Source organism: Phascolarctos cinereus, unplaced genomic scaffold, assembly GCF_003287225.1.
Source record: "Phascolarctos cinereus isolate Bilbo 61053 unplaced genomic scaffold, phaCin_HiC Scaffold_2;HRSCAF=192, whole genome shotgun sequence".
NCBI lineage: Eukaryota > Metazoa > Chordata > Mammalia > Diprotodontia > Phascolarctidae > Phascolarctos > Phascolarctos cinereus.
The window spans coordinates 39,256,180-39,272,408 of record NW_027555625.1 but is presented as its reverse complement, the minus strand read 5'-3'; the positions used below and the strand labels follow the sequence as shown (position 1 = coordinate 39,272,408).

At 43.7% G+C, this 16,229-nt stretch overlaps 1 long non-coding RNA gene and 1 gene segment (V, D, J or C); one reads left to right on the top strand and one right to left on the bottom strand.

The window, feature by feature from the left end:
- Positions 1 to 4,909: 4,909 nt before the first annotated feature.
- On the bottom strand, positions 4,910 to 15,778 carry LOC144455755 (uncharacterized). Its single transcript, XR_013484485.1, has 3 exons — positions 15,464 to 15,778; positions 15,130 to 15,317; positions 4,910 to 7,203 (listed from the first exon to the last, which is right to left on the bottom strand). It is a non-coding gene; the product is annotated as an uncharacterized LOC144455755 (long non-coding RNA).
- LOC110202918 (immunoglobulin kappa variable 3-11-like) lies at positions 13,154 to 13,897 on the top strand. The segment is given in 2 exon segments: positions 13,154 to 13,421; positions 13,582 to 13,897. Coding segments are annotated over 2 exon segments (339 nt in total).
- Positions 15,779 to 16,229: the final 451 nt, after the last annotated feature.

The window sequence follows — 16,229 nt, the reverse complement described above, 5'->3', positions numbered from 1 at the left end:
GAGGTGAGAGTGTGACTGGTTCCTTTGCACAGCCCTGCATCACTTAAATCCAGTTCACTTGTAAGGCAAGACATCACCTTCTTGATGTCACTGATCCTCTGCAAGAATGAAGGACAAATCAGATCTAAATAATGGGAAAAATATCAGCTGCTCATGGGTAGACCAGGCTAACATAATAAAAATATCAACTCTACCCAAATTAATTTACTTATTCACTGTCATATCAGTTAAAATATTATTTTGCAGAGCTAGAAAATAAAAACAAAATTCATCTGGAAGAACAAAGAGTCCAGAATATCAAGGGAATTAATTAAAAGAACTGCAAGGGAAGGTGGCCTAGCCATACAAGATCTAAAATTGTATGTTAAGGCAGCAATCACCAAAATTTATTGGTATTCACCAAAAAATGGAGTGGGAGATCCCCGGAATAGTTTATGTATGCAGGACACAGTAGTCAATGACTATAGTAATCTACTGTTTGATAAACCCAAAGACTCCGGCTTCTGGAATAAGAACTCACTCTTTGACAACAGCTGCTGGGAAAACAGGAAAACAGTATGGGAGAAATTAGGCATAGACCAACATCTTACACCATGTACCAAGATAAGGTCAAAATGGGTACACGATTTAGACATAAAGGGTGAAACTAGAAGTAATTAGGAGAGCAAGAAAGAGTTTACCTGTTAGATCTATGGAGAATGGAAGAATGAATGACCAAACAAGACACAGAAAACTTGAAATGCAAAATGGAAAATTTTGATTACATCAAATTAAAAAGGTTTTGGACAAAGCCAATGCAACCAAGATTACAAGGGAAGCAGAAAGCTGGGAAACAATTTTAACAGCCAGTGTCTCTGGTAAAACCCTCTTTTCACAAACATATACAGAACTAAGTCAAATTGATAGGAATACAAGTCATTCTCCAATTGATAAATGGTCAAAGAATAGAACAGGAGTTTTCAGATGAAGAAATTAAAGCTAAACTATAGCATATAAGAAAATGCTCTAAATCATTATTGATTAGAGAAATGCACATTAAAACAACTCTGAAATACCACATCACACCTATCAGATTGGCTAACATGACAAAACAAGAAAATGATAAATGTTAGAGATGATGTGGGAAAAGTGGAATACTAATGCATTGTTGGTGGAGTTGTGAACTGATTGAAAAATTTAGAACTCAAAACTTTATAAAAGTGAATGTTGAAAACTAAAAATACATAATTTTGTTTAAAAAAGAATGAAAGGACAAACAACAGTCTGTGAGTGGTAATAGCTGCCTCACCGGGACCCAACTGTTCAGTTCCAGTTGGCAATGCTCCTTCCTTCTCTCCTTCCTTCATTTCCTCCCTGTGGGGAGTCATACACTTACATATAGGTATTCTAATGAAAGGAATACAAATTTCTTGAGATTGAGCTCTGGAAAACCAGGCTTTGATAAAGCACATTCAGATTCAAATGGAGATACTTCCATATGCCTGAAATACAAATCACTCTGGGTCTCACCAACTGGCCAATACTAAGTGCCAGCCCCAGCTTCTGTTGGTCATTGTTTGAACTTTTGCAGCTCAGAGTGAGTGTAAATAGCAATTGTTTCTGTTCTGTCTAGGAACACTGAGGGTCTTCCCCTCTCAAATTGTTTTGTGACTTGATCTCCTATCTCACCAACCAGGAAATACTACAAGTGCAACAGGCTTGATCCCACTGTTGATTGGTGTGGAAACTTTCTGAGGGAGGAAAAGAGATGATGACTTTAATAGGAAAAAGGTAACTGAATAACCATGTCACTCCTTTTGGCCTCAGTTTCCCTGCCTACAAAAAGAAAGGTTAGAAAAGCAATCCTTTTTTTCTTTCTTTTTAGCTTTTAGAAATAACAGAAATAAGGACAGAAAATAAACATCTCCCCCCAACAACTCAAGGGACACATTCTCCCCATAACCCCTGGTAAACCAAAGAATTTCCAAGTAACCTTCAGCTACATTTCATCTATCTGGGCCCTTTGCTTTCTTTAAATTTTTGTTGGTTCCCTGGTCTTTTCTTTCTTAATTCTATTCTTTGCATAGACACTTATCAACTCTGGGTCTCTAGACCCAAAACCATCTGATCTCTCCTGGAAGAGAGCCCCCACCCCTCTGCTTGCCACCCTTCCTACCTTTTATAATCACAATTGCCACCTGCCACAGCCACCACCATGTCCAGCTTAAGGCAGATGCATTTAACAGCAATAAAAAAGAGGCCTGAGGGACCTTCAAGGAAATACATTGGGTCACTCCCTCCACGTGCATATAACCACTCCTCCCATTCTTCAGTTCAGGTTGGACCAGCACTGTTTTGCATGGTGATATGCAAGGCACCTCCTCAAATCCAGCTTGAGGTACAAAATCTCCCATCTGTACCCCTCTGAGCTCACAGCTCTCTGCCTCAGGCTTTGCAAGGGTCAAAATGCTCTCCCAGTCCTTGCTCCTCTGGCTGCTACTGCTCTGGCCTCAAGGTAAAACTTCCAAAGAGCCATAGGTTGGCACCACTTTAGAGATTGAAGGAGTTTTCCAGTGGGCATCTCTGACTCAGTCTGAGGGTAAGGGAACTACTCTTGCATGCACTGCCTCTACACAGGATTCTTCATTCACTGAAATCTTTCTTCTTCTCCTTTAGTATCCCAGGCAGCCATTGAGGTGACCCAGTCCCCAGCCTCCCTGTCTGTGGCTGCAGAACAGTAAGTCACCAACAACTGCAAGGCTAGTTCTGACATTAGCAAGGCAAGGCAATGGTTCCAGCAGAAACCAGGACAGTCTCCCAAGCTCCTGATCTATGCTTCTTCCACCTGCAGTCTGGGGTCCCTGCCCGGTTCAGTGGCAGTGGCTCTGGGACAGATTACACCTTCACCATCAATGCAGTGGAGGCTGAGGATGTGGCAGATTACTACTGTTCTCAGTATGATAATGCTCCATTCCCACAGTGTTTCAGCCCTGAACAAAATCCTTTCCAGCCTGCTCAGCCCTTCAGCAGAGGGTAGCAGCTGCTTCCCCAGAGTCACAGGCTTGAGAAAACCATCACCTTCAGAGGAGAACTGGAGCCCAATTCAACCCTGCTGCAGGAGTCTTTTGTCAAAGGGACCCTGGTCGAAAGGTTAAGAAGAAAGAGAAAAAGGAGGAAGAGAAAGAATCTTCTGCCTGGCAGGCTTTAGCCAAGGACCACAAATCTTTCCATGTGGTCTGCTTCTCATTCTTACTCTGTCCTCTGCTCCCAATCCTAAGTCCGGAGACCTGAGCTGCTTCTGAAGAGGAAGCTGTAGACAATGCAGGGGAATGGACCTGCAGTCTCACCTCTGGCTATTTTTCCCCAGCCAGGACAGGCAAGGTGTGTGGAACAGTCCCTAAAGTTCTTGAGGCAACCTCATCTATAGGATGGACCCAGTCTTTCTCCTCACCCTGGGAACTCACTGGCACTTTGAAATCATTCATAACTCCCATCTGCAGGGATAGATGCCTGAGAACCTGATTTGAGGACAACAGGCCTGCTATCTCTTCCAGTAGGGCCAGGATACTGCCCTCGATGAGGGGCAGGCCTGGGCAGAGTAGCAGCAGCCCTGGAGCCAGATCAGAGAGGGGATAGAGGAATTAGCATTCATGACCACAAGCACACAAGTATTCAAGGGGACCAAAGCAGTCAGACACACACACACACACACACACACACACACACACACACACACACACACACACACACACACACATGCACACAGGTAACTGACTGAAGGCAACAAGGGGTCTCAATCCCATTGGTGAATTAAGGGGATGTCTAACCAAAGGCTGTGAAGACATCCCTTTGTGGAATGGCAGATGAGAACAATCTGTTACAGTGGCCACAAAGGTGGCTGAAGCAGGGGCTGTGGACCACTTAGAGCTTGGTTACACATGGAAAACGCCAAGGTTACCCCTGCATATTCAGCCATCACCAGTCACCTTGACTCTGCCCTGCCACTAGACTCTGGTCACTCTGGAAGAGAGTGAGGCTGACAACTTCATGCAGCTCTGCTTCACTTAACAAATTTGAATCAAAACATGTCACCCATACTGTTTTTACATTTTTCAGAAGCCCTGTGGCACCAAGCAAGTGAGAAAGAGCAGGTGCAGATACATTCCCAGGAATTTTTACCTTAAATAAACATTTCACTAACCAAACTTAAGGCTTAAATATCCTTTCTGATGTTTCCCTACAGTTAGTGTTTATTTACTTGATGGGGATTATGTGGCCATAAAGCAAGGAAGTGCCCCTGACTCAGGATAGCTGTGCAAGATTAATCTGATCTTCTGGTTGCTGACACAGCAGGAAAATTTCAGGTTCACTCAGAGACCATCCCAGAGGATTGTTGGCATCTCAGTCCAGAAGGACTTAAATCATCTTCTCTGATTGGCCAGTCCATGTTTTTGGCCTTCATTGGGTAATGAAGGACTCAAGCAGGTCTCACATATACACCAAATCTAAGCTCAGCAAACTCTAGGGCATCCCAGACTTCAAGGAGTCAGAAGGCAATAACACCCCAAGGCACAGGTGACAATTCCTGACCTTGTTCTTCTACACACCCAACATTCCCATCTCCACCTCCATGACTTGTACTGGATAGATGCCAGCAGGCCCTCCCCTCTACCTTTTAGAATCCTCACAGCCTTTCAAGTCTAGGCTTCTACCTGAGAAGGTGTCACCTTCCCTGTTACCTCATATTCGTTTGCAGATGTTAAGATAAGAATAAGTTGAATATCCAGAATGTATCCATAAAGTCTACCACAGAGGAATCATGTAATCAGTTGCTTTTGATAAGTGATTGATTGATTAATTGATTGATTGATTGATTGACAAGTCATACTTAAGAAGTGAGTTTCAAGTCCTGAAATCAACCAGCCACAAGTAGAGAAATAAAGCATCTTTAATGGAGATCCTAGGGTAGCAAGCCTGCACCCTGGGGGATGTCCCATGAGTGCACAGCAAAATGGATTTCCCAATCTTGAGATCCATGACAAGTTCTTTTGCCTTTAGGAAGGAAGAGGAGAAGCTAGCAAGCCCTAGTCATGAGGTGCCAGCCACCCTGGCTGATCTGAGCAAGGAAAACCGCTTCCTTCCGGTTATTTTGTCCTTCATGCCATGAATCCTAACCCATGGGGTAAGAAGGTGAGGGGCCAAGCTGGCTCCAGCTGGTTTTGTCTACAGGGAAAGATTCCAAGGTGGGGGGGTGGTTGTTGTTGTTTGCTGTTTATCCTTCTTTGAGGAAGAGCATCAGTGACAACAGGAGGGGGATGTCTTGACTTTCCAGTGAATTGGATTTAAGTGAGGCAGGGGCTGTGCAAAGACATCAGCCTCCCTCTCCCCCTCTGACCATCAGAGCCCTGTGCTAAGACATAGGTCAAGATGATAGGCAAGATGGCCCCAGATGTGGTGGGAGAGAGGTCTTTCCCAGGTCTCAGTTTTTCATTTCTCTTTCTCAGGTTTCAGGAACCATTTATAGTCATCCTGATCTATGTCTTGCCACTGGACCACATGTCTTTGCAGAAGAGCATGAGGCTGGTGACTTTGCACGGCACTGACTCACTTAAATCCAACTCCCTGGCAAGTCAAGACATCACCTTCCGATTTCATTGGTCCCCTTTAAGAATAAAGGAACAATCAGATGTAAATAACTGGGAAAATATCACCTGCTCATGGGTATGCCTGGCTAATATAATCAAAATGACAATTCTACCCAGATTAATTTACTTGTTGATTGCCATTCCAATCAAACTACCAAAAAGAATAATTATGTTCAGGAAGAACAAAAGATCCAGAATATCAAAGGAATTAAATGAAATGCAATGGAAGGTGGCCTAGGCGTACCAGATCTACAACTATTAAAAAGCAACAATCATCAAAACTACTTGGTACTGGCAAAGAAATAGAGTGACAGATCCCTGGAACAGGTTAGTTACACAAGACGCAGAAGTCAACGACAATAATAATCTACTATTTGATAAACTCAAAGACTCCAGCTTTTGGGATGAGAACTATTTGACAAAACCTGCTAGGAAAATGAAAATACTATGGCAGAAATTAGGCACAGACCAACATCTTCCACATCATATCAAGACAGAGTCCAAATGGGTAAAAGATTTAGATAAAAAGACTGATATTATAAACAATTAGGAGAGCAAGGAATAGCTTGCCTGTCAGATCTATGGAGCAGGGAAAAACTTATGACAAAACAAGAAAAAGAGAACATTATGAAATGCAAATGGTGACTGTGATTATATTCATTTAAAAGTTTTTGCACAAACAACCCATACAACCAAGATTAGAAAGGAAGTAGAAAGCTAGGAAAGAATTTTTACAGCCAGTATCTCTGATAAAGGCCTCATTTCTAAAATGCAGAGAGAACTGAGACAAATTTATAAGAATACAAGTCATTCCTGAATTGACAAATGGTCAAAGGACATGAACAGGCAGTTTTCAGATGCAGAAATTAAAGCTATCTATAGTCACATGAAAAAGAAATGCTCTTAACCACTATGGATTAGAGAAATGCACATTCAAAGAACTCTTAGGTACCATCTCACACCTCTTGTATTAGTTAACATGACAGAAGAGGAAAATGATAAACGCTGGAGAAGATGTGTAAAAATTAGAACACTAATGCATTGATGGTGGAGTAGTAAGCAGGTGCAAAAATGTAGAACTCAAAATCTTATGAAAGTGAATGTTGAAAAGTAAAAATAAATGTAGTTGTTTAAAAGAAAGTAGTACAAACAACAATCTGTGAGGAGTAGTAGCTGCCCCACTGGGGAACCAACTGTTCAGTTCCACTTGGGCAACACTCCTTCCTTCTCTCTTTCCTTCCTCATTTCTTCCATATGATGAGTCATATACTTATAAATGGGTGCTCTGACCTTCATGCCCTGAATCCTAACAGAAGGGGTGAGAATGTCAGGGGCTGACCTGGCTCAAGCTGGTTTTCTCCACAGGGAAATATTCCAAGGTGGCAGCTGGTTGTTGTTTATCGTTCTTTCTGGAAGAGAACCAATGACATCAGGAAGGGACAGCTTGACTTGCAAGCGAACTGGACCTAAGTGAGGCAGGCTGTGCCAAGACATCAGTGGAGGGAAGCAGAAGATGTACTTTAGTTGGAAAAGAGCAATTGAATAACTATTTTGCTCCTCTTGGCCTCAGTTTCTCCATCTACAAAAAAAAAAAAAGGTTAAGACCAGCAATCTTTTTTTGTTGTTGTTTTTAGCTTTCAGAAAGATATAACAGAAACACAAAGACAAGAAAAAATGTTTCTCCTCAACAACGCAAGGGACACATTCTCCTCCCAACACATAGTTGACCACAGAATCTCCAAGTCCCCCCCCACACACACACAGACACACGTCTCCATTTCATCTAGCCTGGGCCCTTAACTCTCTATAAATTTTGTTACTTCCCTGGTCTTAGTTTTCTTTCTAACTCAGCTCCTTCCTCTCTTTCTTCATTCTGTTCTTTGCATAGACCCTTGTCAACTCTTGGTCTCTAGACCAAGAGCCATCGGATCTCTCCTGGGAAGGTAGATAGGCTTCTCCTGCTTATAACCACAACTGGCCACCTGGCACAGCCACCACCATGTCCAGCCTAAGGCAGGTGCATTTAAAACAGCAATAAAAACAGAGGCCATGGAGGTGAAGCCTTCCAGGAAATACAATTGGGCCACTCCCTCCATGTGCATATAACCACTCCTGGGGTCCTTCACTTCAGGCTGGGCCAGCACTGTTTTGCATGGTGATATCCAAGGCACCTTCTCAAACCCAGCCTGAGATACAAATATCTCCCATCTGTCTCCCTCTGAGCTCAGAGCTCTCTGCCTCCAGCTCTGCCAGGATCACAATGCTCTCCCAGTCCTTGCTCCTCTGGATCCTACTGCTCTGGCCTCAAGGTAAGACTTCCAATGACCCATAGTTTGGCATCACTTTAGAAACAGAAGTTTTCCAGTGGGCATCTCTGACACAGCCTGAGGGTAAGGGAACTACTCCTGCATTCACTGTCTTTACACAGGATGCTTCATTCACTGCAATCTCTTTCTTCTTCTCCTTTAGAATCCCAGGCAGCCATTGAGGTGACCCAGTCCCAGCCTCCCTGTCTGTGGCTGCAGGAGACCAAGTCACCATCAGCTGCAAGACCAGTTCCAGCGTTAGCAAGTACATGGCCTGGTACCAGCAGAAACCAGGACAGTCTCCCAGGCTCCTGATCTATACTGCTTCCACCCTGTACTCTGGGTGTCCCTGCCCGGTTCAGTGGCAGTGGCTCTGGGACAGATTTCACCTTCACCATCAGTGCAGTGGAGGCTGAGGACGTGGCAGATTATTACTGTTTTGCGTATTATAGTGCTACAGTCCCACAGTGTTTCAGCCCTGAACAAAAACCTCTCCAGGCTGCTCAGCCCTTCAACATTAGGCAAGCAGCAGCTGCTTCCCCAGAGTCACAGCCTTGGGGCAACCACTGCCCTCAGGGGAGAATGGGGCCAATTCAGCCCTCCTGCTGGAGCCATTTGTACCAGGGACCCTGGTTGAGATAGAAAGAGTAAGAAGAGAGAGAAAAAGGAGGAAGAGAAAGAATCTTGTGCCTGGTATACTTTACCAGGGACCACAAACCTTCCCAGGGAGTCTGCTTCTCATTCTTACTCTGTCCTCTGCTCTCAATCCTAAGTCCAGAAACCTGAGCTGCTTCTGAAGAGGAAACTGTAGACAATGTAGGAGAACAACCCTCGACTCTCAGCTCTGGCTGCTTTGCCACATCCAGGACAGCCAAGGTGTATGGAACAGTCCCCAAAGTTCTTGAGGCAACCCCATCTTTAGAATGGATCCAGTCTTTCTCCTCACCCTGGGAACTCACTGGAACTGTCCAGTCATTCATGCCTGCCATCTGCAGGGATAGATGTCTGAAAATGTCATTTGAGGACAACAGGCCTGCTATCCCTATTCTCACAGGGCCAGGATAGTGCCCTCCCCATGATGAGGGGCAGGGCCTGGAAAGAGCAGCAGCAGCGTTAGAACCAGATCAGAGAGGGGTTAGAGGAATTAGCATTCATGACCATAAGCACACAAGTGGTCAAGGGGACCAAAGCATTCAGACACACACACATACACACACACACACACACACACACACACACACACACACACACACACACACACACACACACACACACACACACACACACAACACACAGAACCTGATTGAGCAACCAAGGAGTCTCAATCCCATTGGTGAATTAATGGCATGTTAACCAAAGGCTGTGAAGACGTCCCTTTGTGGAATGGCAGATGAGAACAATCTTTTACAATGGCCACAAAGGTGGCTGAAGCAGGGACTATGGAGCACTTAGAGCTTGGTTAGACATGGAAAATGCCAAGGTTACCCCCTTCATGTTCAGCCATCATCCGTCATCTTGACTCTGTCCTGCCACTAGACTCTGATCACTCTGGAACAGAGTGAGATTGACGACTTCCTGCAGCTCTGCCTCACTTCAACAAAATTACCACATGAATCAAAAGACATCACCCATACTATTTTTACATATTTCAGAGCCCTGTGGCAACAGGCAAGTGACAAATAGCAGGTATTATTATTTAACAAATTCCCAACAATTTTTTCCTTAAATAGTAACATTTCACTAACCACAACTTAGGGCTTCAATATCCTTCCTGATATTTCCCTAACAGTGTATCATTTACTTGGATGGGGGATTCTGAGGCCATAAAAGCAAGGAACTGCCTCTGACTCAGGATATCTGTGCAAGATTAATCTGATCTTCTGGTTGCTGACACAGCAGGAAAATTTCAGGTTCGCTCACAGATCATCCCAGAGGATTGTTGGCATCTCACCCCAGAAGGGCTTAAATCATCTTCTCTGATTGGCCACTCCTCATTTTTGCCTTCATTGGGTAGTGAAGAGCACAAGCAGGTCTCACATCCTATACACCACATCTAACCTCAGCAGACTCTAGGGCATCCCACAGCCTTCAGGGAGTTGGAAGGCAATAACACCCCAAGGCACGGTGACAATTCCTGACTTGTTCTTCTACACACCCAACATTCCCATCTGCCACCTCCATGACTTTGTATGTATAGCCCCAAGGCAGGCCCTCCCCTCTACCTTTTAGAATCCTCAGGGTCTTTCAACTCTAGGCTTCTATGAGAAGGTGGTGTCACTTTCCCCCTGAAAATTCCCTCATCTTTATTTTGCAGATGCTTAGATAAGAATATGTTGAATATCCTGGTGCAATGTATCCATAAAGTCTACCACAGAGGAATCATGTAATCAATTGCTTTTTGTGTGAGTGATTGAAGATTAATTGATTGATTGAGAATTCATACTTAACAAAGGATTGTCAAGTCCTGAAATCAATCGAAGCCACAAGTAGACAAATAAAGCATCTTTAATGGAGATCCTAGGGTAGCAGCCTGCCCCTGGGATGTCCCATGAGTGCAGAGCAAAAAGGATTTCCCAATCTTGAGACCTATGAAAACTTCTTTTGCCTTTAGGAAGCAAGAGGAAAAACTAGCAAGCCATTGTCATGAGATGCCAGCCAACCAGCAAGGAAAACCACTTCATTGTGGCTGTTTTGTCCTTCATGACACAAATCCTTACATATGGGGTAAAAACATCAGGGGCCAGCCTGGCTCCAGCTGGTTTTGTCTACAGGGAAAGATTCCAAAGTGGGGGCTGGTTGTTGTTGTTTGCTATTTATCCTTCTTTCTAGAAGAGCATCAGTGACAACAGGAGGGGGATGTCTTGACTTGCCAGTAAACTGGATTTAAGTGAGGCAGGGGCTGTGCAAAGACATCAGCCTCACTCTATCCTTCTGACCCATCAGAGGCCTGTGGTATTCAAGATGGCCCCAGATGTAGTGGGAGAGAGGTCTTTCCCAGGTCTCAGTTTTTCATTTCTCTTTCTCAGGTTTTAAGAACCATTTACATCATCCTGACTATGTCTCAGCACTGGACCCCATGGCTCTGGAGAAAAGAGTGAGACTGGTGACTTTGCATAGCCCTGCCTCAGTTAAATCCAGTTTACTGGCAACTCAAGACATCACCTTCCCGATTTCATTGCTCCCCTTTAAGAATAAGGGAAAAAATCAGATGTAAATAACTGAAAAAATATCAGCTGCTCAGGGGTATGCTTGGGTAATATAATCAAAATGTCAACTCTATGCAAATGATTTCACTTATTGAGTGCCATTCCAAACTACCAAAAATTGTTTTATACACTCATAAAAATAATAATTTTGTTCTGGAAGAACAAAAGATCAGAACATCAAATGAATTAAATGAAATGCAATGGAAGGTGGCCTAAGCATACCAGATCTACAACTATTAAAAAGCAGCAATCATCAAAACTACTTCGTACTGCAAAAGAAATAGAGTGGTAGATCACTGGAATCCATTAAGTACACAACACACAGTAGTCAATGACTATAGTGATCTGTGATTTGATAAACTCAAAGACTCCCGGCTTTTAGGATAAGAACTTACTATTTAACCAAAGCCCCTAGGAAAATAAAAATAGTATGGCAGAACTTAGGCACACTCAAACATCTTACATACCATATCAAGATAGAGTCAAAATGGGTACATGATTTAGATATAAAGACAGATACTATAATCAATTAGGAGAGCAAGGAATACTTTACCTGTCAGATCTATGGAGAAGGGACGAACTTATGACAAAAACAAGACATGCAAAATGGTGATTGTGATTGTATTAATTTAAAAGTTTTTGCAGAAACAAACCCATACAGCCAAGTTTAGAAAGGAAGCAGAAAGCTCGGAAATAATTTTTACAGCCACTATCTCTGATAAAGGCCTCATTTCTAAAATGCAGAGAGAACTGAGACAAATTTATAAGAATACAAGTCATTCCCCAATTGACAAATGGTCAAAGGATATGAACAGGCACTTTTCAGATGCAGAAATTAAAGCTACTTATAGTCACATGAAAAAAAAATGCTCTTAATCACTATTGATTAGAGAAACGCACATTAAAAGAACTCTTAGGTACCATCTCACACCTGTTGTATTAGTTAAGATGACAGAAGAGGAAAATGATAAATGCTGGAGAAGATGTGTAGAAATTAGAACACTAATGCACTGATGGTGGAGTAGTAAGCAGGTGCAGAAATGTAGAACTCAAAATCTTATGAAAGTGAATGTTGAAAAGTAAAAAAAAAAAATGTAGTTTTTTAAAAGAATGTAGTAAAAACCACAATCTTTGAGGAGTAGTAGCTGCCCCACTGGGGACCCAACTGTTCAGTTCCAGCTGGGCAATGCTCCTTCCTTCTCTCTTTCCTTCCTCATTTCTTCCATATGATGAGTCATATACTTATAAATGGGTGCTCTCACCTTCATACCCTGAATCCTAACAGAAGGGGTGAGAAAGTCAGGGGTTGACCTGGCTCAAGCTGGTTTTGTCTACAGGGAAAGAATCCAAGGTGGCAGCTGGTTGTTGTTTATCGTTCTTTCTGGAAGAGAACCAATGACATCAGGAAGGGACGGATTGACTTGCAAGTGAACTGGACCTAAGTGAGGCAGGGCTGTGCCAAGACATCAGGGGAGGAAAGCAGAAGGTGTACTTTAATAGGAAAAAAGCAATTCAATAACCATTTTGCTAATTTTGGCCTCAGTTTCCCCATCTACAAAAAAAAAAAGGTTAAGACCAGCAATCTTTTCTTCTTTGTTTTTAGGTTTCAGAAAGATATAACAGAAAAACAGAAGACAAGGTAAACGATTCTCCTCAACAACGCAAGGGACACACTCTCTTTCACAACCCGAGGTAGAGCATAGAATCTCCAAGTCCCCCCCCACACACACACACACAAACACTCCCTTCTCCATTCCACCTAAGCCTAGGACTGTAACTCTATTGAAATTCTGTTGGTTCCTGGTCTTACTTTTCTTTCTAACTCAGCTCCTTCCTCTCTTTCTTCATTCCATTCATTGCAGACCCTTGCCAACACTTGGTCTCTAGAACCAGAGCCATCGGATCTGTCCTGGGAAGGTAGACAAGCTTCCCCTGCTTATAACCACAACTGGCCACCTGCCACAGCCACCACCATGTCCAATCTAAGGCAGGTGCCTTTAAAACAGCAATAAAAACAGAGGCCATGTGACGTGAAGCCTTCCAGGAAACAAAATTGGGCCACTCCCTCCAACATAAATATAACCACTCCTGGGGTCCTTCAGTTCACACTGGGCCAGCACTGTTTTGCGTGGTGATATCCAAGGCACCTTCTCAAACCCAGCCTGAGATACAAATATCTCCCATCTGTCTCCCTCTGAGCTCAGAGCTCTCTGCCTCCAGCTCTGTCAGGGTCACAATGCTCTCCCAGTCCTTGCTCCTCTGGCTGCTACTGCTCTGGCCTCAAGGTAAGACTGCCAATGACCCATAGTTTTGTACCACTTTAGAGACAGAAGTTTTCCAGTGGGCATCTCTGACTCAGTCTGAGGGTAAGGGAACTACTCCTGCATTCACTGTCTCTACACAGGTTGCTTCATTCACTGCAATCTCTTTCTTCTTCTCCTTTAGAATCCCAGGCAGCCATTGAGCTGACCCAGTCTCCAGCCTCCCTGTCTGTGGCTCCAGGAGACCAAGTCACCATCAGCTGCAAGGCCAGTTCCAGCATTAGCAAGTGGATGGCCTGGTACCAGCAGAAACCAGGACAGTCTCCCAAGCTCCTGATCTATGATGCTTCCACCCTGTACTCTGGGGTCTCTGCCCGGTTCAGTGGCAGTGGCTCTGGGACAGATTTCACCCTCACCATCAGTGCAGTGGAGGCTGAGGACGTGGCAGATTATTACTGTTTTTCAGTATTATAGTACTGCATTCCCACAGTGTTTCAGCCCTGAACAAAAACCTCTCCAGGATGCTCAGCCCTTCAGCAGAGGGCAGCAGCTGCTTCCCCAGAGTCACAGGCTTGGAGCAACCACTGCCCTCAGGGGAGAATTGGGTCCAATTCAGCCCTGCTGCAGGAGCCCTTTGTCTCAGGGGCCCTGGTTGAGGTAGAAAGACTAAGAAGAGAGAGAAAAAGGAGGAAGAGAAAGAATCTTCTGCCTGGTGTGCTTTAGCCAGGGACCACAAACTTTGCCATATCGTCTGCTTCTTATTCTTGCTCTGTCCTCTGCTCCCAAACCTAGGTCCTGAGAGTGAGCTGGTGCTCAAGAGGAATTGTAGACAGTGCAGGGTAATGGGCCTGGACTCTCAGCTCTGTCTGTTTTTCCCCAGGCAGGATAGACAAGGTGTGTGGAACAGTCCCTAAAGTACTTGAGGCAACCTCATCTATAGGATGGATCCAGTCTTTCTCCTTACTCTGGGAACTCACTGGCACTGTCCAATCATTCTTGCCTCTCATCCTCCAGAGTAGATGTTTGAAAACCTCATTTGAGGACAACAGGCCTGCTATCCCTATTCCCACAGGGCCAGGATACTGCCCTCCCCATGAAGAGGGGCAGGCCTAGACAAAGCAGCAGCAGCACTGGAGCCAGATCAGAGATGGCTGGAGGAATTAGCATGCATGACCACAAGCATACACGCAGTCAAGGGGACCAAAAGAGTCAGATGTACATACACACACACAGAGGCACACACACACACATATACACATCCAGACACACACACATATATACACACACACAGGTGCACACATACATATACACACAGGCACACACACACACACACACATGCACACACACACACACACACACACACACACACACAAAACATATATATATATATATAGGTAACCAGGTTGAAGGTAACCAAGGGGTCTCAAACCCATCAGTGAATTAGCGGGTGTCTACCCCAAGGCTGTGAAGGCTTCCCCTGGTGGAATGGGCAGATGAGAACAATCTGTTCCAATGGCCATGAAGGCAGGTGAAGCAGAGCCGTGGAGCTCTTGGAGCTTGGTTAGACATCAAAGAAGCCAAGGTCACCCACTGCATGTTCAGCCATCACCAATGGACTTTGATCACAGTGGAGGGGAGAGAGAGGCTGACAACTTCACTCAACTGTGCTGCACTTAAATGCAAATCACACAGGAATCAAATGACATCACCCATACCATTTTGCCATTTTTACCTGTCTCAGAGATCTGTGGTGACAGGAAAATGATGAAGCAGCAAGTGCAGATATACTGGGAGCTGTAGTCACAACCCTGCTCCAGGCGACTCAGACCACAGGGTCATTTCTCACTTGAAGCAGCAGTGGCATTCAGCAGCTTCCTGGGTGTCTGAGCAGCCTTTTTGAAGGACCACACTGTTTACCTCCTGGTGGGAGGAAAGGGCTAGTAAAGGTGACCTAAAAATTCTCAACTTACCCAACCCTGGCCTGTTACCATTACAGGAAGGGATCCCACCCTGTGGTTGAAACATAAAAAATGTACAAAAATGGCTGCAAAGATGATTCTACTCACCATAAGTAAAAGGAATGTGCACACACTCAGAGACAACACCAAATCCAATAGACCTGAAAGAAAAACAGCTCTTGTTGCAAGGGAACTCAGCAGGTATCCCATCCAAATAGCGGCCCTGAATGAAACTAATTCATGTACCTGAGAGAAGAATCTTGTAAAAATTGGAGGGTCCAAACAATAAAATGAGCTCTTCTACCTTTTATAATTATCAAACAGACACTTTAATAATAGGAAAATTACTTCATTTTCTTTGCCATTATCCATAGAATTTATGTGCAAAATCCACTGAGAACTTTTCACCAAAACATGCTCAAAGCTTGGTTTCCATGAGATATAAGTTTATGCATCTACATAGACATTAATCATAGCAATCATAATAAGGCAAGTTATAGAGATCTGTATAGTTCTTAGAGAAAATGGTCTAATCCTGTTGCTTTTCTCAAAATTTACTATTCTATTTAATTAGAAAATGCTCACGTTACATCTTTGTCTCATTACTTTGTCTAATGATTTCCCCCTAAGCAGGATATCATCTCTATATTATTATTTGACAAAAAAATGTAGGTTAAAATTATTAGATATTCATACTTGCTTCCTATTGTAATAACTCAGAGATACTCTAGTATCACTCTATTATTTAATAGATTTAGTATTGTATTTACAAGACTTCTTGATTATAAGAATTTGCTATAAAAGGAAAAAGAGAGACATAGTTTGAAAAATGTCCTATATCATGACAGAAAGGGAAAACTCCCTCAGCTATGGT